Source organism: Bos grunniens, chromosome 10, assembly GCF_055505025.1.
Source record: "Bos grunniens cultivar Pamir isolate PY7600 chromosome 10, Bosgru_T2T1.0, whole genome shotgun sequence".
In the NCBI taxonomy this organism is placed as follows: domain Eukaryota; kingdom Metazoa; phylum Chordata; class Mammalia; order Artiodactyla; family Bovidae; genus Bos; species Bos grunniens.
In genome coordinates, this window is record NC_141174.1 from 17,425,512 (window position 1) to 17,450,500 (window position 24,989).

The window sequence follows — 24,989 nt, forward strand, 5'->3', positions numbered from 1 at the left end:
ATCACCCGTGAACCTCATAGAGAGGTGCAGAATAGTAGGTGCCTTCTCAGGCTGGCTGCTCTAGAGTTGAGGCCATGCTTCCTGAATTTTAACACACATAGGAATCACCTGGGGAACTTGTGAAAGTATGGACTCTGAGATGACTTTGAATACCATGTTAGTCACTGGGAGGCAAAGATGAGTAAGACCCAGTAAGTGTCCTCAGGGAGCCTACAGTTCATTAGGAGAGACTACTGTATAAACAAATACTTATAATACAGACTAATAAATGCTTCAGTAGAGGTATCTTCAGCATAGGAGTATCACAAAGGAGAAAGTGATTGGTTCTGCCTGGTGTGGGGAGTCCTCAGAGGGTCTTAGGAATTGGACCAGGAAAGGGGCTGGGGGCTTGAATTGAGTCTTGAAGCTCACTAGAAGCACTGAAGCGTGGGGAACAGAGGTAAGTGTGGCAGTTCATTGTGGGGCACCATAAAGATGATGTAAGATCTAGGAGTTACTTGATTTAATAATCGAATAGCTGATCACAAGGTTGGAGACCCACTGAGATCATTATGAGTAGAAATAAAAGTTCAGTACGTTCTATTATATTTAATTAGTTTTAAAATACTGTTTCCTTGGTTGAAAAATAAAGATCTTTTGCCTGTTCTCTCCCTTTTTTAGAAGAAAACAAAACAAAACACAGTATTTGTTCAGAAATAGAAACTTCTTATATGTTTTCCTATCATTAAGAATTTGGGGGACTTCCCTGGCAGTCCAGTGGTTAGGACTCTGCTTCTACTGCAGGGGACACAGATTCAATCCATCCCACATGCCACATGGTGAGACCAAAAAAAAAAAAAGAGAATTTGGAAAACACTAAAAGGTACAGTTAGAAAAAAATGTCTAATTCCAGACACCAAAAAATGACCACTATGAACATTTTTATGTTGCTCTTCCCAGTCTTCTTTATATAATGTAATATTTTAACAATTGGACTCATGTAAATAATTTTGTGCTTGCTTTTTCATTTAACATTTTATTTGTGAGTGATTCACTGGGTTGTTATTCCTTAAAAGTATCATTTTTTAAATGCTTATATTACATTCTGATGGATCTCTTATAGTTTATGTGATTCTTGTTTGTGGCTCGTTTGAACTGGTTCCAGTTGCTAGTTGACCCAGGTTTTGGCTGATGTACTTGGCAAGTCTGTCACCATATTTTAAAATAATAACACATGCTTATTTATTTTTAATTATAAAAGTTTTCCAACTTGTTTGATCTGGTGGCTTTCACCCATTCTGTTCTTTGGCTCTTGTTAGCATTTTTTAATTTTGTTTCTTAGTTTCCCTTTATAAAAAGGCAGCAGAGTGGTCATCCAAAGCATGGCATCTGAGTCCAGGTTGTCTGGGTTTGACTCAAGTCTACTATGTACTGTGGTGATCTTGAGAAAGTTCCTTGAGAAAATGCCTCAATTTCCTAATTTGTAAAATAGAGACAGTTGTATCTGTCTGAGGGTTGTGAATTAATACACGTGAAGGACTCAGAACAGCTTCTGCCACGTGGAAAGGGACTGTCTCTTCACTTAGTGATCAGTAGTTTCCTGTTGTACGGTGGCTGTTCTTACTAGAACCCCCTTTCTGCTACATTTAGTTCATGAATATCTTTGGTCAGTAAAGATGGACTTTACTCAACTTTATTACTCAGTGTCTTTATCTTGAATGTTCACAGAAAACTTCCCCTCACCCGTAGTAGCAAATTTTACTAAAATTTTAAAGTCAGTACTAAAAGTAAACATAAAGTCAGTATTGTTTAACCCTGTCTTGGAAATGCATACATAGGCATAAAGGGAGCAAACTGTATATAGGCTGACTGATCAGGTTATTTTTTAATTTACTTTTTAGTTGGATGATTAGGTTTTCAAGCTCTTGGGTGGTTTCCCCTTTCCAGCTGAGTGTTCCCTTGGTTCCTTATTCATGGCTTCTAAGGCCCCCTGCAACCTGGCCCCACTATCGTCTCCTTTCATTTCTCTTCACCTTGTTCCCTGTCCCATTAAAGTGAAACTGGTTGTGTGGTTGGGAGGAGACTCACTCTTAAGTCTGTGCTCTGGTTTGCTTCTACTGAAGGGTTGGAATCAACTGAAGTGCCAGAGCTCCTTTCTGGGAAGTGACCAGCTAAGGCGGTGAGATCGCCTCTTGGCTTTTCTCATGATTTTAATTGGGAAAAGCTTGGTCAGAGGTTCACCTGCCTTTGGTTATTTTTGGTGCCACAGGGTTTCCACTGCCTATTCTGTGCCTCTTCTTTGTTGTTTGCTGGGAGTTCTCTTTGAGAAATGAAAACCTATCCCACTGACTCCTTTTTTTCTTTGTAGGATAGGATCCTAAGACAGCAGACCCGAAGCACCCTTCTGCAGCTGACTGCACCCTGCATTAGAAAGAGGTCCAGAGATGATGTATTTGGGGATTATGTTTCTCTACCCAGGAATTCAGGCAGTTCGTTCCAGAAACACTGACCCTCTGCTTGTGTGACACACCCTTCCTGAAGATCTGATGGACACTTTCTGTTGACCTTGCAGCTGTTTTCTCACGTGGAAGTTGGAAGACAAGGTGAAAGTGGCCGAAAGGTACCTGCTTTGGTGAATAGACGTGCTCCCCTCGGTTCTTAGAACATGGGACCTCGTTTAAAGGTAAGGTGATAGGCTAGTTAAGGTTCACTTCTTATTAGGATGGAGAATATGGACTCAGTGACCAGTTTCTGAGTTCTCTCAGCGAGGCCTAGCTAGCATTGACGTGCACAGTTGCAGTCAGAATTGACTTTATTCCCAGCAGGGCATATTTAAGTATGAAGAAATCAATTCTCCATTTCTGGGAATTGACTTTTTCACACTGGATCTTCAATGTTAGGGCTAAAATTTATTTGATACTGTAATTATAAATCTTTGTACTAAAAAAAGGCAAAGAGTTTTAGAATATGTGTCAGTCAACTTTCTAACATTCCCCTGAGACAAACATCTTCAAGTATTTCCCCTTTCCCTCTTTTGTAGATAATGTGAGCCAAAGTGCTGTAGTATTAAGCAGCTTGCCCGGGATCTTTTAGTAAGCAAGCGATATTTCTGCATTAGATAATCGGTACTGCATTCCATTTTCCTTTGTAATGCTTTATTTTTATTTCAAAAGATTAAAAAGGAGGCCATAAACATTTATCTTTCTAATTTTAGCCTCGGTAAGATTGGGTAATGTTTTTCATACTTTATTTTACCTGTTTTCTTAAATCTTTTCTCTCCCCAAATACTTCACTAGCCGTATGACTCCACTCTTTTTTCATGATTCATGATTCACAGTTATATGAGGTTAAGAACATTGGGCTTCAGAGTTAGACATGGGCTTGAGTCACTTATCCTGCTGGGAGATGTTCAGCAAGTCAACTTTTCCAACCCTAGCTTTTTTTTTTCAAGTCTTTAAAATGAGAATAATAATGCTCATTTTACCAAGTTGTATTGGTGACAATTATTTAGGCTAACTTGTGAAACACTTAGTACACTGTTGGCCTGTGGTAATGACTCAGTAAGGGGAGTTGCAACTTATGGGTTTACTGCTGTGAGGTGGGACGGGAGGAGAGATGGGGCAGAGAGCACACCACAGGTACAGTAAGAGGACAGAAACTGCCGCAGAAGAAGTGAATCTGGAATAAAAGTGGTTTGGGGGGTCACCCTAAAAGGAAACCCTGTATCCAAAGGCATGGAGGCTTTGTGACAGCATCCAGAGGGAGAAGATGCAGAAGGCAAGTTTAGAATGTGACCATGGGCAAAATTGAGAGCTGGGTAAAGTATTGTTGGGGGGGTTTTTGGAATGGTATTGTCAAGAAGTGGGATAGTTCATAAAGATCACATTAATGAGTGATGAATTGACAGAGCTAATTCCCTGGTCACAAGGTGGCTTCATGGAGAAGAGAGTTTAAAAAAAAAATTGGTATGCTGAGTTTTAAATAATAGAGGAAATTGAAATAGAAAAGTAGAATTAATGTATTGGAAAAGGTGTAGGTGATCTAGATCAGTGGTGGTGATGATTTGGGTGAGCAATAAGTGAATGGGGAGATGGACAAGGTTTTAACAAAGTCAAGTTTATTATTATCAGCCATGAGGACTGAGACTATGGCTGTTGTATACCATTCCCCCAGTATCTGGCGTATGAAGTAGGTACTCACCATTTGTTGGATGAATTATTTTAGTATGAATTTTTTTAAACTCTTGATTATAAAAATTTTCAAACATGAAATTAGAACAGTATAAAGAATGCCAGTGTAGGCAGAGGATTTAAGTATGATTAGGAAGGCTTAAGGAAGCCTTTCATTTTGTAGTTGTGATGCGTTTCTCGTTGAATGAAGTGTGACCCTATAGAGGAGTTCCCTCAGTTTCTCATTGGCTCTGAAGCAAAGAAGCAGTGATGCTGCTGCTACTATTGATAATAGTTAGAGTAATAGTTTTAAAACTGAGAACTCACTGGCCCCATTCTAGGTTGTTTACAAGTATTAACCCTTTACATGTATTAACCCTTTTCATCCTCACAGTACCCCAATGAAGTACACACAAATATTAGCCCCATTTGATAGATAAGGAAACTGGCAAATTATAGAGAGATTAAATAAGTTGTGAGTGGCAGAGAATGGATTTGAATGCACGTAGTCTAGCTTTAGTCTCGGTATACCCTCATTCTCTGTATTATTTTTTTTTTGCTATACTTTTTAAGAGTCTTGATAGTTGTGGAGAGTTATACTGAAGTCCTGTCACACTAAAGGAGATGGTACCATAGGAATTATTAAACCTCAACCCTTTTTACAGCAGTGAGAACTCCGAAGCTTAGACAGGTCATACAATTGCAGCCTGGAACTGGTCTCTTGGCTCTGACTTACTGCTTGTCAGCTGCCTCTCACAGAAATGTTGTTGTAGTTGTCAGAGAGGTAGTACATAGGAATTTCCCCAGCCCTCATGATGTGTGCCATGAATTTAGTGTTGCTTCCTCCAGGGAGTAAGAGACTTAAGACACAAGTCTGTAGCATCACCTACATACACTTCATTTTCTACTGAGTGCTGTAACTTTGCTGAGGACTAAATGTTCACATCCAGGATCAGATTGAATGACATCCAACTGAGAGAGTGTCTGAGACAATTAAACTGCTGGTTTTGGTTCCACCAAGTTGCCTGGTACATCCTGTAAGGCACAGACAGATGCTTTTAGAGAGATGATAACAGCTTTTCAGCCTCGGAGATGAGATATTTGTTTGGAAAGGAGACTTGCTAGCTGTGGTCTCAAATTTTGAGTTAGTGTATTGTCTCTGTAGACCCTTTGGAGAGCAGTGTAACCCATGTGTATTGATACCGCTAATATTCCATATGTGGATTTCTTTTCTGGTGGGACTTGAGACACTAGTCTCAATAGTGATTTCTAAGAAAATTGACATGGCCACTCCTGAGATTACCTACTCCCTATGGTTTCCATTGGATATATTGTTATCAAAGGATCTAATGGCCATTTTCAGCCACTCTTTCTCCTAAATTTTCCCAGCACAATTAGACATCAAAGCACAAGCTGTTCAAAAAAAAAAAAAAGTGATTTGGTTCCTCTCAAATCCAAGCATAGAAATTTTCATATGTCTTGTCTCTAAGTTATATATTAGTGGTGATGAAAGGTGCTGGCTTGAGATCACATTGATAACCTTAATATCTATTGACTTTAAAGAGTGACTTTAGTGCACTGTGAACTGGAGAGCACGTATAGCCTGCTAAGGTCAGAACTCAGGGGTGAGATAGGAATGTCAGTGTGCATTGCATTTTTCCTTGGCAGTACCTTGGGTGGTTCAAATGAGTAAGAAGATTGAAGTCTTACTCTGGAATAACTCTACTAATAGTGAAAGTTTCCCCTCAGACTCTGGCCCCTGTCTGAATTGTTCTGACCTTGGCAGACATCACTTGGGATGAGAAGTCCAGTCTCCTCCTCTGGTTCCTCTCCTTGGCCTCTGCTGGGCTCATCTTTCACAAGGCCCATTAGTTTGTCTGATTGGTAACAGCCCAAAAAAAAAAAAGCCAGCTTCTCTTACATGCCCACCGCTTATTATTGAGATGACCCAGAGTTCATTTTAATTACATAATGCCAACATGATGATAATAATCCTTGCTTTTAAAAAAAAAATCCACATTTTATATAACTATTTCTACTTAGATGAATTACTTCCAGAAGGCAAATGTAAGGGGAAAGTGACTCCATTATCCTCTTTGCTTGTGTTAATTAGCACTACTTTGCATGGGGGAGGGAAAACTGTCTTGGGGCCCTGGATCCAGGAAGATGAAAGCCATGTTACTGCATTTCGTAATTAGAAGCGGCTGTTTGTGGTATTCCTAGGGTGGTCGGTAGATTGGAAATTTTTCGGGGCAGTGATGCAGTCTGTTTCTCTGCAGTGTTGTAGGGCACCTGTCAAGCTAGAGAGAGAGCAGGGACAGGAAGGCCAGAGATGGTTGGCTCAAGCCACATGCTCTGCTTTGTCTCTCCCTGAGGCGGCTGCAGGGAAGAGTCAGGAAAAACTAAACACGTTTTCTTTTGCAGCTGCAGCTGTGATCCTCGGCTGTCTGTTGGCACTGAAGGGACCTGATGTTTTACGTTATTGGTACGTCACGGAGAGAGCCCTCTCTCATTTTTTTGGTTAGGGTTGCTTATATCCTTTTCTGCCTCCCTCTTTGTCCTTGAAAAGAGACTTAGAAATATTTCTAATCATGCCAGAATGTACCTTCACAGAGTTAGCAGCGGAATTCATTCACTTGAGAAATATTTATTGAGTAATTATAGCCAGTGCCAGACACTGTTTCCTGTCGAGTCAAAGTCAAATAAGGCAAAAATCTGCCTCCATGAAGTTCGTAACACAAAGGGGAGAAACGTTGAGTAGATGAATCAATGTACAGGAGTTTGAGGGAGCCCAGAAGGAACCCCTGACTGTGGTAGGGACTGTGGTGGGGCTTTTGCCAAGTGGACAAGGAAGGGGAGGGCTTCCAACTGGAGAGAGCAGAACACCCATTCTTTTTACTACTCTTGTCAGGGCCCAGCACAGGCAGGGAGCTTGTGGGTAGGCATTGTATATGGTCCATGGTATAGAACAAGGGTTGGCAGACTTCTTTTGTGAAGGGCCAAAGAGTAAATATTTTCAGCTTCCCAGGCCATACACTCTGTGTCACCACTGCTGAACTCTGTGGTTTTAGGGCAAAACCAGCCCTAGACAATAGTAAATGAGTGGGTGGGGCTGTGTTTTAGTAGAATTTTATTTGCAAAAACAGGCAGTGGGTGGAATTTGGCCCAAGGACCTTCGTTTTTGACCCTGGTACGGAAGGAAGTTCCTGTCTTCACCCACAGAGGTGGTGACCCAGTAGAGTGGGTCTTTGGACTTCTCCCCTGACTGATGGCTGGCCTGTTCCATAAGGAGAAGCTGTAATGTGTAACTGGAAGGTGGTGTGTGTTTTCTCTTTCACATAGGTGGAATCACAGTGTCTGTGGTTGCATTCTTCTTCACAATTAAGTTCCTCTTTGAGCTTGCCGCACGTGTAGTCAGCTTCCTTCAGAATGAGGACCGCGAACGCCGAGGGGACCGGACTATATATGACTACGTGCGGGGAAATTACCTGGATCCCCGGTCTTGCAAAGTCTCCTGGGATTGGAAGGACCCCTATGAGGTGGGCCACAGCATGGCCTTCCGAGTGCATGTAAGGGAATGTTTCTGTCTCTGTACGCACTGGGGTTTCTGAGTCAGTTGCCTTCCAGAGCCTAGTCCGGTCTGGCCTGGACTGTTAATATTTTCCCTTGTTTTTCAATTCCCCCATCTCGCCCCCCTACCCCCACCAGGAACTTGGGAATTGTTAACATCTAAAGAGTCAATTTTTCTATCATTTGGCTTTAATAGGTATTCAGCTTAGAAGAAGTATAAAGCTTAATGTTACATTTTCACAATGAGAAAAATGTTACTGAAGAGGGTAGGTGTTGTAGATTAGGGGTTGGCAAACCATGGCCCAAGCGTTAAATCAAGCTCACTTCCTGCTTCTATAAATACAGGCTTACTGGAACACATTCGCACCCATTCATCTTCCTGTACTGCCTATAGATGCGGTCACATTTGAGATGTTAATCACAGCTGAGTAACTATGTATGCCCTGCTAACTAACGGTATTACTCTCTGGCCTTTTGCAGAAAGTTTGCTGCCTCTGCAGTGACTTCTGCACTGCAGCCTTCTTCTTAGTTTCATAGTCCGAAACCCCCAGCCTTGCCTAGAGCTTCTGTTCACTCAGTGCCAGTGATACCCACTGACTTCCCCTGATGCTTGAGCTAGCAGTGATAAATGTAAGAAAAAAGGGCGAGTAAGACAGGGGAGGCGGCCTCTGTGGTTCATTAAGTGTCAAGTTGAAGTGGATTCAATAGTATATTTCACCCCTTTCCTCTGAAATGGTTAAGAATCTGTCTGTGATTTAATGGTTTTCTTCGAAGCATGGAGAGAATTTGTTTCTCCTTGTGTGAGCAGGACTGTAAGATTAGGTGGGTGTGGGGATTTACCAGCCACCCGCTCCCACCCCACACACTCTCAAGTTGCACAGCTGTTATCCCCCTGCTCACCAATGGGTGTCCCTCTTCTCCCCACCACAGTTATTCTATAAGAACGGGCAGCCCTTCCCTGCACACCGGCCTGTGGGACTAAGAGTCCACATCTCTCATGTTGAGCTGGCAGTGGACATTCCAGTGACCCAGGAGGTCCTCCAGGAGCCCAGTTCCAATGTGGTCAAGGTGGCTTTCACTGTACGCAGAGCTGGGCGGTATGAAATCTCAGTGAAGCTCGGTGGGTTAAACGTGGCCTATAGTCCCTACTACAAGATTTTTCAGCCTGGTAGGTTTTTTGTTTCTCCCTCCCTCCATTCCTTCCTTCTTCTTTTCCTTTTTTCTCCTTTGCTTTTTAAATAGTGCCTTTATTGAAATTTAATTCACATGCTTTATAATTCATTCATTTAAAATACACAATTTAATGGTTTAAAAATGTATTGCTGGGTGGTATTATTGCCTGGTGTGAGTATACCATACTTGATTTAATCTTTCACCAGTTAAAGAACATCTGGGTTGTTTTCCAGTTTGTGGCCATTATGAATAGTGGTTTTAGTCTGCATGTCCCTAGTGGTTAACAGTGTCGAACATCTTTTCATGTGCTTATTTGCCATCTGTGTGTCCTTTTCGATGAAATGTCTTTTGTCCGTTTTCTAATGGGATTTTTTGTTTTTTACTATTGAGTTTTGAGAGTTCTTTAAGTCCTTTGTTACAGATGTGGTTTGCAAATATTTTCTCTCAATCTTTAGCTTTTCTTTTCATCTCCTTAATGGGGTCTCTCACAAAACAAGTTTTAATTTTGATGAAGTCAATTTATTAATTTTTCATTTTATGGATCATGTTTTGGTGTCTGAGAACTCTCTGACTAGTCCTAGGTTCTGAAGATATTCTCCTGTGTTTTTTTTTTTTTTGTAAAATTTTCCAGTTTTAGTATTCAAGATTGTAATCCATTTTTAGTTAGCTTTTGTAATTTAGGTCAGTATTTTTCTTATAAATGTCTAGTTGCTCCAGCATCATTTATTGGAAAGGCTATCTTTCCCCTATTGCATTGGTTTTGCACGTTTGTCAGGGATCTGTTGGGCATATTCGTGGTGACCTATTTCTGGGTTCTCCTTCCGTTCCTTTGGTGTAAGTGTCTATCCGTCCACCAATACCAGAGTCTTAATGATGTAGCTACGTAATAAGTCTTGAAATTGGGTAAACTGACTCTCCACTTTTCTCTTTTAGAATTGTTTTAGCTTTTCCAGAACTTTTGCCTTTCTATATAAATTTTATTTTATTTTTTAGTTCTCAACCTGTTTAATGTGTAAAAGGGGAAAAAAGAGGAGGTAGGCAAAGTTTCGGTCTGAATACATTCTCGGAATGCTGGCCGTCCAGAGCATCATTCTGAACAGCTGATTATCTTCTGTGACTCAAGAGTTTCAGTTTTGAAAAGACCTAATTCCATGGGATTATGGTGACTCATTTATCATAAGAATTAAATACAGAAATTTAAAGGCTCCGAGCAAACAGCAGGGGTGGGACTAATATGACAGTAATAGATGGAGTTGATGGGGCAAGAGGCAACCAATCATAAAATTACTTTTCCTTTGTAACAAAGGGTTCACACTTTTAACATAAATTATACATTCATTATGGCTTTTAAAAACAGTCAAGCCTAAATAAATTCTTCATACCATCAAGAAAAGATACATACACTGAAAACCTGCTTAAGTACAGAATTTTTCATTTGACAGCTCTTGGCCGGGGCCATGCACATTTTACAGGGAGCTTTTGCTTCTCAAGCTTAGTGAAAGTCTGCCAATCATTTTGTATAAAAATAAGACTTAAATTTAAAACCTCACCAAACTAGGAATCTGATGTAGAAAATCAGTGACACCGGAACGGCTAAAGCCGGTAGTTCTCAGACTTCAGCCCTTGTCCCAGTGACCTGCGAGGCCCCGCCCCGCGTGTCCGAGGCCTGGGCAGGCCCAAGTCCCTGAAGGGTTCCCCTGGGGGGAGCTGCGCTGCTGCTCCAGGAACCCTGGCTCAGAACCTCTGCTCACCGCAGACCGTGTCCACACTCTAGTCAGCTGTGGTTACTCTGTGGGCGACAGCAGGAGGCAGCGCTCAGGAGTGACACCACCGCCCACTGCTTTATGGTCAGAAGAGAGAGGTCCCGGGCTTGCGGTCAGGTTGCACGGAGTGCTGCTCTGCCAGCATGCGATGCGGTTTACAACTAAAGCCACAGATGATGTGTTTGAGCGTCAGGCACTCAGTCACGTCTGACTCTTTGCGACTCTGTGGACAGTGGCCCGCCAAGGCTCTTCTGTCCATGGGGGTTCTCCAAGGCAAGAATACTGGAATGGGTTGCCATTCCCTTCTCCAGGAGATCTTCCCGACCCAGGGATTGGACACAGGTCTCCTGCATTGCAGCTGGGTTCTTTACCATCTGAGTCACCAGGGAAGCCCCCAGTATACTTGAAGTGTATATTTAATGCTGGAAATTCACCCCACGGGACAGACAGAAGGCTGTGAAAGGAAAGGCACCATAACTAAGCTGTCCTTGGAAATACTGAGGTTTTTTTTTTTTTTTCTTTTCTCTCTCAAATACCTTCCCTTTAATGTAACTTCAAGCCCAACACTCTGGGAGGTAAACAGTCTGGTAATCACGAGGGATGAGAGGCAGCATGAGCCCCCGGATGACAGGAGGAGCACTGGGGTCTGGCCACTCGACTAACTCTACAGCAGGGCCTTGACACGAGAGCCCTGGGCAGCTGGAAGACACAACTCCTCAGGTTCCCACCCGTCATGAAAGGGTGCCCCTGAGAGATGCTCTGAACCGGGCTGGGCAGAGCCACGCCAGAGTCTGGCTCAAAACGGCGGCCCAGAGAAGCAGTGCCCATGCCTCGAGGCCACAGGGGTCCCTCTCGCCTAACCCAGCGCCTGACACCACACAAGACAAGGCACATGGCCAGTCTCAGAGAAAGAGGGGCTTGCCACTGGGGTGAGAACCCTGGAAGGAGCTGACCCGAAACCCAGAACTCTCAACTCGGGAAGTTCATTTAAAATGAGTTATTCCAAGTAAAACGCACGGCCAAATTCTAAGTGCAGCAAGAAGCAGCCTAAGGGGAGGAGGCTCCAGGTTCTGCCAGTCTGCACTGGGCCCCGCGTCCCCCCTCCCTACCCCATGCGCCGCAGTGAGCTCCCGGCGGCCGGACTGGGGGGGGCTACGGGCTCCAAGTGCCACTGCCAGTCATCGTGGGGAAGCTCAGTTTGGCCAAACTATTCAACACCAGATTCCTCCCGGCAAGTCTCTATGGATGTCCATCCCACTCTTCCCCAGCCTCTTCTCCTGCCTAGCCCAGCGCCCTCCGCCTAAAGTGCCACCTGCCCAACACTGAGGGCAGCTGTGGCAGAGCTCAGGTCACGGGGGTGGGCCGGCAGCCGGCAGGGAAGGGCTCCTTTCCACCCATCTCACAGTCCTGTACCACTGGGAAGAAATAAAAAGAAACGCAGATTTCTTGATATCATCATCATATGCTCCAAACTGAACACTTAAAGGCAAATCATCATCTTAAAGTACTACGTTTAAGGATTCAGTTACAATATACACCTGTTTTGTCTTCCCTTTGATCCAACTGTTGCTATTGCTTCTTCAGTTCAGTTCAGTTGCTCAGTCATGTCCGACTCTTTGTGACCCCATGAATTTGCAGCACTCGAGGCCTCCCTGTCCATCACCAACTCCTGGAATTCACTCAAACTCATGTCCATCAAGTCGGTGATGCCATCCAGCCATCTCATCTTCTGTTGTCCCCTTCTCCTCCTGCCGCCAAATCCCTCCCAGCATCAGAGTCTTTTCCAATGAGTCAACTCTTCGCATGAGGTGGCCAAAGTACTGGAGTTTCAGCTTTAGCATCAGTCCTTCCAAAGAACACCCAGGACTGATCTCCTTTAGAATGGACTGGTTGGATCTCCTTGCAGTCCAAGGGACTCTTAAGAGTCTTCTCCAACACCACAGTTCAAAAGCATCGATTCTTCAGCGCTCAGCTTTCTTCACAGTCCAACTCTCACATCCATACATGACCACTGGAAAAACCATAGCCTTGACTAGATGGACCTTTGTTGGCAAAGTAATGTCTCTGCTTTTGAATATGCTATCTAGGTTGGTCATAACTTTCCTTCCAAGGAATAAGTGTCTTTTAATTTCATAGCTGCAATCACCATCTGCAGTGATTTTGGAGCCCCAAAAAATAAAGTCTGACACTGTTTCCACTGTTTCCTCATTTATTAATAGGACTTTAAAAAGAATTGATACCCTAAAAAAAGAACTCGATTTGTTTAAAAAGAAGTGCAACAATGTGGGGTCGGGGTGGGGGTGGGGGGCCCGGAAAAGCGTTTCCTCTCCCCCTCCCGCCCACCCCCTTTTCGTTTTGGCTCACAAAGCTTTTTTTTTTCCCCCCTCTTCGCTGTGGCAGAACTTCAGGGTGGCAGGCTTCAGGAAGCGTCCCTGGATATCCACCCGCTCTCAGTGAGGAAGTTCAGGATCCTCTTCTTGAGGACTTTGTCCAGATAGCTGGGCAGGCGGCTCTTGGAGGGGATGCCCTGGTGCTTCTGCAGGTGGTCCTTGTTGATGATGGTCTTCACCGTCACGTAGCGTGCGGGGCTCAGGTTCAGCGTGCTGCATAGCACCTTGTGGTCCAACAGGAGCTGGAAGCCTGGCAGGTGCTCGATGGCCGTGAACCCGCCATTCCAGCCGTCCTCCTCGCCGCGCTTGGCGCTCCCCGCTGCTGCCGCCGCCTTGTGTTTCTCGCGCTTGAGGCCGACTCCTCCATCCTGGTGATGCCGTTGAGCCGGTAGCACTACCGCTCGCGGATATTGGCATGCAGCATCTTGTGCATGTTCTCGAACAGGTCCTCGAACTCCTTGCACGACATGAACTGGTAGAGCGGCCACAGCTCCTCCTCCTTGGTGACCTTGTGCCGCGCCACCTGCTCTTTCTCCTAGTCCTTGCCCAGGAAGGCGGGCACCAGGTTGTAGTCGCGCGCGATGTTCTTGTGCCGCTTCCGCTTGCGGAGCTTCCGCAGTACATGTCCGTGCACGCAGGTTTCAGCTCGATCTCCACGGCGTTGTCATCATAGTTGACCGAGAGCCTGCTGATGAGCCTCTCAGCGTCCTGGTTGTACTCAATCTCTTAGTAGTCCCGCAGTGGCATGTAGCTCAGCTGCTGCTGCTCGGCCACCGAGATGTCTAGGGGAGGCAAGGCGGTAATGAGGCTGGGATAGAGGGGGCCCCCACTGGGGCAGGTGGGGATGGTGTTGGGGATGCAGGCCTTCCCCAGGTTTCTGTGAATGTACATGCTTACTTAATGCTCCATCACTTCCTGGGGGTTCCGGGAAGCGCCGACCTGAGCTGCCGTGTCCTCAGCCAGGCAGTACACGCAGTACTTCTTGCAGAGCTCCACCATCTTCCACCGCCGAGGCCCCACCACCCCGTGCTCCAGTGAAACTGCCGCGGCCGCTGCCACAGCCACCCCTCTATATAAATTTTAGAATAATACTGCCTAAACTTACCAAAAAATCTTTCTGAGATTTTGATAAGAACTGTGTTAAACCTCATGCAAAGAATTGACTCACTGGAAAAGACCCTGATGCTGGGATGGATTGGGAGCAGGAGAAGGGGACAACAGAGGATGAGATGGCTGGATGGCATCACCGACTCGATGGACGTGAGTTTGGGTGAACTCCGGGAGTTGGTGATGGACAGGGAGGCCTGGCGTGCTGCAATTCATGGGGTCGCAAAGAGTCGGACACGACTGAGCGACTGAACTGAACTGACCTGTGTTAAACCTAGAAACAAAGAACGGTGTTAAACCTTATATCATTTGGGGAGAATTGTCATCTTTACTATGTTGAGTCTCTGAATTCATAAACATGGTATGCCTCTGACCTTATTTCTATAATCAGCATTTTGTAGTTTTCAGTATACAAGTCTTCCATGGGTTTTGTTAGATTTGCCCTTAAATATTTAAGATTTGTTTGTGTTACAGTTATTCACTTATTTTTAAGGCCAGTTTCACTTGTAGGTTCCCAGTGGGATTCTAGGCACTATATCTGTAACTCTCACTTCTGTTTCCTCCAATTTATTCTGTCATTGTGGTTAGTGCTTGGAGTGGATAGGAATTTGTAAAAATGAGTTCCCAGAAGTTCATTTGAGTTAATCTCTCTGTTTTCTTTCTTTCTCTCTGGCTCATAATGGTATTGTTTATCCCTAGGAATTGGGCGGGCACCCAGCTTTCTAGGACTCACTGAGTAGATCTCTGTGTCCTGAAAATCACCTCTCTGACGTTACCTTCCCTTGTCTTTATTCCAGGAATGGTGGTTCCTTCCAAGACCAAAATTGTGTGCCATTTTTCTACCCTGGTGTTGACCTGTGGGCAGCCACACACTCTTCAAATAGTGCCCCGAGATGAATATGACAACCCTACCAACAATTCCACATCCTTGAGAGATGAGCACAACTACAGCCTGTCCATTCATGAGGTGAGCAGGCTCCCATCTAGGTCACTTCGATCCGTCTCCTTCTCCCTGACCATGGTGCCAGCCTTCTGAGACTTAGATTAGCTCAAAGTAGGAAAGTTCTTTGTAAATTTCTGCACAAGCAGGGAAAATTATGTGTGGTTGGTGATGGCTTCGTTTTCCTCCTGTAGCTTGGTCCTCCGGAAGAGGAGAGTACCGGTGTCTCATTTGAGAAGTCAGTGACGTCCAACCGGCAGACCTGCCAGGTATTCCTGCGGCTCACCCTGCATTCTCGAGGCTGCTTCCATGCCTGCATCTCATACCAAAACCAGCCAATCAACAATGGTGAATTTGACATCATTGTCCTAAGTGGTGAGTTGAGAGGAGAGCTGTGAATTAGTCCTCTTCCCAAGCCACTTGTCCTTTGCACATCTGCAGTCATCTAACCCCCCCCACCCCAAATATTTGGTATTTGGACCAAAACTTGGTTTAGAGACCTGTGGACTGAAGGTCTGGTGATGGGCAGTTTCCTCTCCTGTCTTGCACTTTAAACCTTATTCCTTGTTGCACTTCAGAGAATGAGAGGAATATCGTTGAACGCAACGTGTCCACCTCAGGAGTGAGCATCTACTTTGAAGCTTATCTGTATAATGCTGCCAACTGCACCAGCACGCCGTGGCACCTCCCACCCATGCACACGAGCTCTGCCCAGCGCCGGCCCTCCACAGCTCTGGAGGAGGAAGATGAAGACTCACCCTCTGAGTGTCACACCCCTGAGAAGGTGAAGAAACCGAAGAAGGTGTACTGCTACGTGTCACCCAAGGTTGGCACTCCCACTCTTGTCCCTGCCCGAGCCTGCTCATATTTGGTAACCAAACCCACCCAGCAATGGTCTGAGAATCAGGGTGCAATCATCACCTTGTGGGGGTTCAGGGATACTAAGAGATGGCTTCCCATTGAGCAAAAGGCTATACCGCCTCTTCTGCCTCTTTCAGGCTTGGACTGGATTACACCTCTATCCAGAGAGTCTGTGCCTTGGTACTTTCGAGCACCTGGGGCGTTCTGCTGTTTGATCGCTCCTGGGAAGATTTTTCAAGGCACGGCTCTAGAGTTTTAAAGAAAGCTACTTTTAACCATTAATAATTTCTCACTAGGGTAAAATCACTGTTGGCCCTTTGTGCCGTTTGGGAACAATTTGATCTTTCATGCTGTGATTTGTGAAACCACAAGAGATGTCATCATCGGGGTACAGGGTTAGAATAGAGAAAGTTTGGCAGAGACAAGGGAGGTGAACTTCCCAAGGCCCCTGAGCTGAGAGACGCTTTGTGTTAGGGAGTTTCTTTTTTAGTGTTTGTATTTTGCTTATTTATACAGACCTCAGAAAAACGAGACTCGAACCATCCCATTACATTCCTTTAATCTCATAGCAAAAACTGAGTTCTAATTCTGTTCTACTTCAGAACACTTCACTGTGTACCATTCATCATTTAAACATCTAGCCTTCATTTGTCCTGGGGAATGGCTATGAGGGAAATGGTAAGGTAGAGATGAAGTGAGATTGGCTATGAATTGATTATTGTTGAAGCTGGTGATAATTCATTGTACTGTTTTCTTTAGTATGTGTTTGAAATGTTCTTTAATGAAGAATTTTTTTAAAAATCAAGAAAAAAACCTGACCTACTATTTGTTCAGATAACAGAGGGGTCTTTTTAGATTAAAAAGTTATTGCATTGTCTTTTCTTTTTTTTGAATGGCAAGAGACTTCTTTTTATTCTTACATATAGGGTTTTGTGAACTCTTCCGTATGCGACTCCCCCCACCCGCCCCGACACCATCATCCCCAGCACATCCTTGCTGGCATTCTGATAGGGATAAAGCAGTGGGCAGGGGCCACTGGTGTTCCCTGTCCACTGATTTGGAAGAAGTCTCTCTGAGAAGTATCTGGCTAAGCAGGAGGAGAGTCTGATTGTTTGTAGTGAAATGAAATGATGATTTTGAAATGTTCTCTACTTGTAAAGTGAAAACCTGATCTCAGATATTTGGAAATGGTAGTAAGACCTGAGTATTAAGGTTATGAGACATCTTTGTGAAATTGTGACAACAATGTCACACTTTGTGAAAGTGTGACAACAATATTTTAAATTTGCCTGTTTTTAGGTGGAATTGATGTTTTCTATTTGATTTCAGTCCTGACTAAAGTATCCTTGTTTAGAGAGGAAAAGGGCTATCCTGGAAAATACGGATGGGGACAGGTATTTGAAATACAATACCCAAACAGAACCTCTTAGTCATTCATTTCATTTTCTGTGTGTTGGTCCTCCAGCAATTCTCAGTGAAGGAGTTCTACCTGAAAATCATTCCCTGGCGCCTTTACACCTTCCGGGTATGCCCTGGAACCAAAGTAAGTTAAACCTTACATCCGGTTCATGTAGAACAGGCTTCAGCCTCCCAACATCTCAACCTTTTATTTTTTCCCAGAAGGGCTTTTGGTATTTCTGGAAATTCTCATTGTGCGCACAGGATTCATTGCCAAATAAAGAAGCAGATGCTACCTCCTTATGAAGGCAATAGTTGTAGGAGGACACATGCCTACAGAAACAGTAGTTAGTAGAAGTCAAAATACTTCAACAATTCTCTCCTGCCCCTAAGACTAAGCTAATGGAGAGAGTATTGGAGCTCTGACCTGAACTTGGCTTCCTAATGTGCCAAAACTAACTGTTTCAGCACCAGTGGTCTCATCTATTAAAAAAAAATTTTTTTTTTTTTTTAAATTTCTGAGCTTTTGAAATCTACTGGCAAATCATTTTCTTCCAGCCAGTTTGCCCAACCTATTCAGGTATTCATTTGCTGTTTTACATATCCTTACAGCTTTCACACTTCTTATATTTTATGTTTGAAAGTCTGTAGTATTACCTGTGATCCTTACTTACCTTGCCTGTGATCCTTACAGGTGGTCTCTATGACTCAGTTTAAAATAAAATCTGAATCATAGAGCATGCTCCGTCACTCAGTTGTGTCTGACTCTTTGTGACCCCACGGACTCTAGCCCATCAGGCTCCTCTGTCCATGAACTTTTCCAGGCAAGAATACTGGAGTGGGCTGCCATTTCCTTCTCCAGGGGATCATCCCAGGCCAGGGATCGAGCCCCCGTCTTTTGTATCTCCTGCATTGGCAGGCGGGTTCTTTACCACTGGCACAGTGGTAGAGGACAAAGTCTCAAAATGGAATCAATGCCTGGAGGTTCCGGGGATGAAACCCAGGCCTCATACATGCAATGCATGTGCTCTACTGCTGAGCTGCACCCCCCACCTGAAGTGAAAAATAAGGAAATGTACTCCTGGTAGGTACTTACTTGGATAAAATAGGCTTAACTTGTTTTTGTTGGTTGGTGCAGAAGGGTAGGGATGTGAAGGATTTTCGGTGGATTTGAGGGCTTCACAGAGTAATTCTTTCTTTTTTTTTTTCCTTTTGTTAGTTTTCATACCTTGGCCCTGACCCTGTCCATAAGCTGCTCACCCTTGTGGTGGATGACGGCATTCAGCCTCCTGTGGAGCTCAGCTGTAAGGAGAGGAACATCTTAGCGGCCACGTTTATTCGCTCGCTCCACAAGAACATAGGTGAGGTTGGACAGGGAGTCTGATGGGGAAGGCAGTGACCCCAGATACGCTGAGTACATGAGGATGTAGGGGTGGCCTACACAGGGGACTTGTAAGGATTCTGTAATCATGATGGATCTTGCTGCTCCTCAGGAGGCTCCGAGACCTTTCAGGACAAGGTGAATTTTTTCCATCGAGAGCTTCGGCAGGTACATATGAAAAGACCACATTCTAAAGTCACCCTGAAGGTCAGCAGACATGCCTTGTTGGAATCGGTGAGTAAAGTTTCTTTCATGTCAGCAGTTGAACAGTTATCAAAAATTTCCAGCTAGAAACCTCTGTGCTGTTTGGTTATATCCTGCAGGTTATTGTTTTTATGAAACACACATCTTTGTCTTCTTTAAACATGTTAAGCGCTGTCCTTTGTGTTTGGCTATACTGAATTTGGGGCAGATTTGTTGGAGGTATGTTAATTGAGGGGAGAGACTAGTTGACACATTGGCTGTAAAATCTGTTCTTGACTAGTTCCCGAACAATCTCATGGACTTCCTATGGAAGGCAGGTATCAAGTTGTTGTTACAGAAGAAAGTTCCTGTTATGGAATCCCAGGATTAAGAAGAGCTCTTACGGGATTAAAAGGAAATGATTTTTGTTGTCACTCTGGTCTGATGGAAAAGGAACACCTGATGTGTTTCTGTCTCCACTACACAGACACTGGCATAGTTCTCACATTCCTTGACAATGAGAAGGCTTTGGTCCCTGTCCAGAAAGTGTTTGTGATGTTTGGCTCTGGCAGGTGTGACTGGAAACGCCTTTTCTCAGCCACTTTCTCCTTGTGGCATGGCTCCCTGTCTGAACCTAGCCTTGTGGATTAAGATGTCTAGTGGGTAGACTGTACTTTACTGAAAACCAAGACTCCTTGGTTCTCTTGCTGACAGCTTACTGATTTGAGCCATTTTATTTCAAGTTTCTCATTAATAAAATGAGGACTGTTAGGAAATAAAGTTTCAACTTTCCAGTCAGGCAATGGTATAAATATGAATTTGATTTTTTTAATCTTAAATTTCTTCTGGAGATATGTGCATTTTAAATTTAAGATGGTATTGTTAAAGCTTATTTTTGAGTAACATATTGCTTCCAAATACTTCTGACTATTAAATGGACAGTGGTGATGTTCTTGTGTTTTTGTCTTTAACACCCAAGAGGCACTGGCTGGCCAGTGTTCTGACAATTTCTTTTCTTTTACTGCTTTTCAGTCTCTGAAAGCCACTCGGAATTTTTCCATCTCAGATTGGAGCAAGAACTTTGAAGTGGTTTTTCAGGATGAAGAAGGTCAGTTTTGAAATTTCCCACTCATCTTTTTTAACTCTCCTTCCCACCCCTCCCTGTCTCCTTACACGACATCCACAGAAACTGAAAACAACCCTCCTACACATGCTTGCCACCCCTGCTCCAGCTTCTTTTTCCCAGGGAAAAAGAAGTCATGAGTCAAGACCAAAAGGGTGGTGTTTACTGGCTAGATGGCTTGGTTGAGCTTGTAGAACACAGACGGACAAGGATTTGGAAGGTGAGCTCTTATGAGTTTGAAGCAGAAGGGCAGAGTAACCTTTGTAGTACCAAGAGAAGCAGCAGTTCCTGGGATCTATGATCTGTGTTTCCACGCTAGAGCGCATCAGCTTAGTGATCAGAATACATTTAATCCTACAGAATGAGGTGGGATTTCAAAAAAAAAATGTCCACAGTTAAGGTGGGTTGGAATATTGGACACCAAGGTGGTGGAATGGAGGGAGGAAGGATCAGGGAGTATAAAATGATGAATAAATGAACAAAAATGATAAAAGGTGATAAGCCAGCATCACTTTTGATTTTTATTGTACTTTCCAGCTCTGGACTGGGGAGGGCCTCGTCGGGAATGGTTTGAGTTAATCTGCAAAGCACTATTTGACACCACCAATCAGCTCTTCACCCGATTCAGTGACACCAACCAAGCATTAGTGAGTCTGTGACTTCCCCGGGGGTGGGAGCAAAGTGTGGATTGTGTTATGATGGAGAGACTAGTAAGAATTTGAACTAATCAGATTACCTCCCTCCTCTTTGTCTTCCTTATTTCATCTCTAAGAGAAAATGCAGACAGATGAATAAAAAGCATTATAGTGCAGAGGCTGTTCTACTCCTTAGTATTTTAATAATTAAGCCACTTTTTTCAGAACATCCCTAAAGCAATTGAACTCTGTACAAGGTCTTTGACTAGGGGAGTAGGGAAGTAGACTCTGGCTGAAAGAGGTTCTGGTTTAGGGAAGAGGCATTATATCGTCCACTGATTGACTTCTGTTTGTAGCCAGTGACCACAAAATCAGTAGAAGATTCTTCAGTTTATTGTAAGTCCATATTTGTCCTTTATCCTCCAGTCACTTTGAATTACTCGGTGGTGGCTACCAAACAATGCCATTTGGATGGGCTCCTTGATCCTAACACTGAAATTCTTGCTCCCTTGGGATAGAGTTGTGGAGGGAGAATCTTCCCAGAACTAGGCTTGAAGAAAAACGATCCAGGACCTTTTATGTCTCTTTGACAGGTGCACCCTAACCCTAATCGCCCCACTCATCTGCGCCTAAAGATGTATGAGTTTGCAGGGCGCCTGGTGGGCAAGTGTCTCTATGAGTCCGCTCTAGGAGGAGCCTACAAGCAGTTGGTCCGAGCTCGCTTCACCCGTTCTTTCTTGGCCCAAATCATAGGACTACGTATGCATTACAAGGTAAGGTCTTAGGTATGTGTTTCCTGCTAAGTCCCCTGGCCATTAACTCTGGAATCTCTCCAACCTCTGTTTATTATTTTTGAGGTTTGAAGGGGTAAGTGGTTCCAGGCAGTTACAAATTTTATTTCTGGGTGAGAGTGGTCATGTTGTGTTCTGTGTCTTTTTGTCTCCTCAGTACTTTGAAACAGATGACCCAGAATTCTACAAATCTAAAGTTTGTTTCATCCTCAACAATGACATGAGTGAGATGGAGCTGGTCTTTGCAGAAGAGAAATATAATAAATCAGGTCAATTGGATAAGGTGAGACAGAGAACTGAAGCCTGTGGGTCCCATTTCTCAGCCTCCTCTGTATCAGGGCTGTCTAGTAGAGCTTTCGCAATGATGGAAGTGTTCTCTATTTGTACTTTTGAACACCCAAAATGTGTCTGGTATGACCAAATACCTGAATTTCTAAATTAACTGCCTGTGACTAGTGACAGCCGTATCGGACAGTGCAGCTTTGCGGCACTATATCCCACATTGCATGGCCTTGGCCTGTTTAAATGGAACAGGAGACACATACACCATCCATCCCCCTCATCCCTCCTTTCCAGTAGAAAAAGAATGAAGTGATAGTGAAGTGTCACTGCACAGGCAGTTTTGGAAGGGATGACAGTGTCTGTCTCAACATTAGGGGCAGGGAGGTAATTGACTTGCATTTTAACACTGTGCCTGTTTATTTTTAAGGTTTTTATTAGAAAACGGCCAAAAGTATTTCTGATGCACATGTGATTTTGTTTGCATTCTGGGGTTAAATAATATCAAATGATCATGACAAACCTGAAGTTGCAGTTATAAATAATTGAAACCAAAATAGCAATGACTGAAAGTTTGTGATCACTGATAGCACTGAACTGATAATCAGATACCCTTGTGAGCCCTGGGAGGGTCTTAGCTGCTGGCCTTCACGCCTGTGTGGGTGGAGCCCGTTTTCTTGACCCAGCACTGCAAGGCATCTCGAGTCAATAGAAGACTGAATTAGGATCTGCAGGCCTAGGGGAGTACTGATTTTATTTGGATTTGATATGAATACTAAGTCATTTACTACTTAGGCTAATAGTTAGAAGTGTTTGCTACTGCTGCTGCTGCTAAGTCGCTTCAGTTGTGTCCGACTCTGTGCGACCCCATAGACGGCAGCCCACCAGGCTCCCCCATCCCTGGGATTCTCCAGGCAAGAACACTGGAGTGGGCTGCCATTTCCTTCTCCAATGTATGAAAGTGAAAAGTGAAAGTGAAGTCGCTTAGTCGTGTCCGACTCCTAGCGACCCCATGGACTGCAGCCTACCAGGCTCCTCCATCCATGGGATTTTCCAGGCAAGAGTACTGGAGTGGGGTGCCATAGAAGTGCTTACACACGTAAAATAAAAATAACCAGAACTGTGCACAATAATAGAAAAAGTCTTACATGTTTAGATCCATTGAGAATCTTTGCTCTGGACCAAAGTTCTGTCCCTCCCATGCCACGGTCAGGACCTTAAAATCTGATTTTGTAACTAAATGGAGGCCTTCACTCACCTGTGAAGACAATCTTGCTCGTTGGGCACAGGTTTTCCAGGGTGGCTTTAAACTGTGTTTCAGGGCTTCCTCAAAGCTCCCTTAGGAGTTGCTTATCAGAGGAGGGTGCCAGTTCTATTTGAAAATCATACAGTTCAGCCTTTTCTTCGCAGATAGAAAAACCGGGAGTCCAAATAGCTAAGTGACTGAAACCCCATAGCAAGTTAGTCTCCAAGTATCAAGCCATGGCTTTTTCTATTGCCTCACGTTAGAAACAGAAGAATGTAGGGAAACATCTGTACACGTCTTGGAATTTCTGAGATTATGCTTCTTTACTACTTTTCTGGCTTTATAGAGCCTCAGTTGTCTCGAGGGTTTAAGAGAAGAGGTCAGTAATGGTTTAATTTTGGACCAGAGGAATGTTAAAGTGTTGCTAACAAGGGAACATACGTATCTTCCTGTTGCATCGCCGCTATTTGACCAGCTCGGAGAAGACTCCCTGAGAGACCTGCTTCAGAAACAGTAGTGAGTAGAATACAGCAATAGTGGTAGGAACCCTGAAGTTTAGTTACTGAGTAAAACCAAGTGTGTTGAAAACCTGAATGCAGAGCAGGAACGTGTGACAGCAGTGCAGTTCAGTAATGTGCTGTTTGTGGGACATGCCGGGTAGCTGTCGTCTTTTAAACTCCCATCCACACACTCTCCCTGTCTTTTGCTTCTTCTTTCAGGTTGTAGAACTTATGACAGGTGGAGCTCAAACTCCCGTCACCAATGCGAATAAAATCTTCTATTTAAATTTGCTGGCCCAGTATCGACTGGCCAGCCAAGTGAAAGAGGAGGTGGAACATTTCCTAAAAGGTGGGATTCTGTTGACTCTTGGCTTTGAGGTGTAAATACCTGTATCGCATGGTGTGGATATAGCTTTCACTTGGGTATTTTGTTTCAGGCCTGAATGAGTTAGTCCCTGAAAACCTCTTGGCTATTTTTGATGAGAATGAGCTTGAGGTAAGTGCTTACAATTGGAACCCCCTGTCCCTGGCTTGCTGTTTTATTACGCCCACAGGAACCAGCGTCCTGTGCCTTCTGCTAGGAGATGCGGTAGGAAAGCCCTTTGGGAGTTGGTTTCACTTTTGTTACTCTTCATGCATTGACCCTTTCTCCAGCTTTAAAAAAATTCGAATGTGGAATAACTATTGATGAATAGTAATAATGACTATTTACTCATCAAATATTATTGGTACTGGTTGAGTAGTAAAGAATGTTGGTATCTTGTACAGTCTTTGTAACTCCTGTGACCTTTTAAGTTGATTTAAGGCGTTAGAAGCATTTATTTGTTCAGAGACTATTTATATCGAGTGCCTCCTATATGGCATGTGCTTTTGAGGAACTGGGGGGTTCATGGAGCCACATTCTAGTGAAGGAGACAATCCAAAGGATGTGAGGCCTGTCATAGCTTAGGGTGACAACGCTACAGAGTTAATATATTCTTCCTTTAGATCCTGTGACAACCGGAATGCACTGTAAGATGGTAAATACCTTGCTATAATGAGCAGACTTGAAGTTCCATGAACTTCCGGTGTAGGCCAAAAGTAAAACCGGTTTGTTTTTACTTGCTGCTCACATGATACATGTAACGAAAGTTATTAGCTTTAACGTCCTATAGCCTTTATTAAAGTTTCTCTAAACTGTTTGCTACAGTGAGGAAGTTCTTTAAAATTGGGGAGACAGGGGACTTCCTTGGTGGTCTGGTGGTTACGACTCTACGCTCCCAAGGCAGGCGGCATGGATATGATCCCTGGTTGGGGATCTAAGATCCCACATGGAGGCGGTGAAGTATGCCCCCTCCCCCTCTACCCCCAAAAAAAGGAAACAGGAGTTTCAGGTGGTCTTGCACCATTTTTATTCTTATTAACTGAACTGGCTTTGAGAACAAGAATCAACATCTTTTTCAGCACATTTTGTACCTTTAGGTATAAAATCCAAATAATGCAGTCCTGAAGTTTCCAGCAG

General features: G+C 44.0%; 1 protein-coding gene and 1 pseudogene across 6 annotated transcripts in view; one reads left to right on the forward strand and one right to left on the reverse strand.

Moving 5' to 3' along the window:
* Positions 1 to 24,989, forward strand: part of AREL1 (apoptosis resistant E3 ubiquitin protein ligase 1) — a 44,491-nt gene that overhangs the window by 15,219 nt on the left and 4,283 nt on the right. Inside the window, exons 2-17 of one of the 6 annotated variants that reach the window (XM_086319651.1) lie at positions 2,552 to 2,662; positions 6,573 to 6,633; positions 7,491 to 7,717; positions 8,649 to 8,886; positions 14,949 to 15,118; positions 15,286 to 15,466; positions 15,670 to 15,917; positions 17,418 to 17,495; positions 18,570 to 18,711; positions 18,844 to 18,965; positions 19,947 to 20,022; positions 20,575 to 20,684; positions 21,266 to 21,445; positions 21,621 to 21,746; positions 23,708 to 23,837; positions 23,926 to 23,984. In XM_086319651.1, the coding sequence (XP_086175777.1) occupies positions 6,618 to 6,633; positions 7,491 to 7,717; positions 8,649 to 8,886; positions 14,949 to 15,118; positions 15,286 to 15,466; positions 15,670 to 15,917; positions 17,418 to 17,495; positions 18,570 to 18,711; positions 18,844 to 18,965; positions 19,947 to 20,022; positions 20,575 to 20,684; positions 21,266 to 21,445; positions 21,621 to 21,746; positions 23,708 to 23,837; positions 23,926 to 23,984 (2,103 nt within the window). In that variant the 5' untranslated portion in view covers positions 2,552 to 2,662; positions 6,573 to 6,617. Of the gene's footprint in view, positions 1 to 2,347; positions 2,663 to 6,572; positions 6,634 to 7,490; positions 7,718 to 8,648; positions 8,887 to 14,948; positions 15,119 to 15,285; positions 15,467 to 15,669; positions 15,918 to 17,417; positions 17,496 to 18,569; positions 18,712 to 18,843; positions 18,966 to 19,946; positions 20,023 to 20,574; positions 20,685 to 21,265; positions 21,446 to 21,620; positions 21,747 to 23,707; positions 23,838 to 23,925; positions 23,985 to 24,989 lie in introns of all 6 variants that reach the window. The other 5 variants (XM_086319654.1, XM_086319652.1, XM_086319656.1 and 2 more) reach the window with 5 other exon arrangements.
* On the reverse strand, positions 12,846 to 14,043 carry LOC147364008 (transcriptional adapter 2-beta pseudogene; annotated as a pseudogene).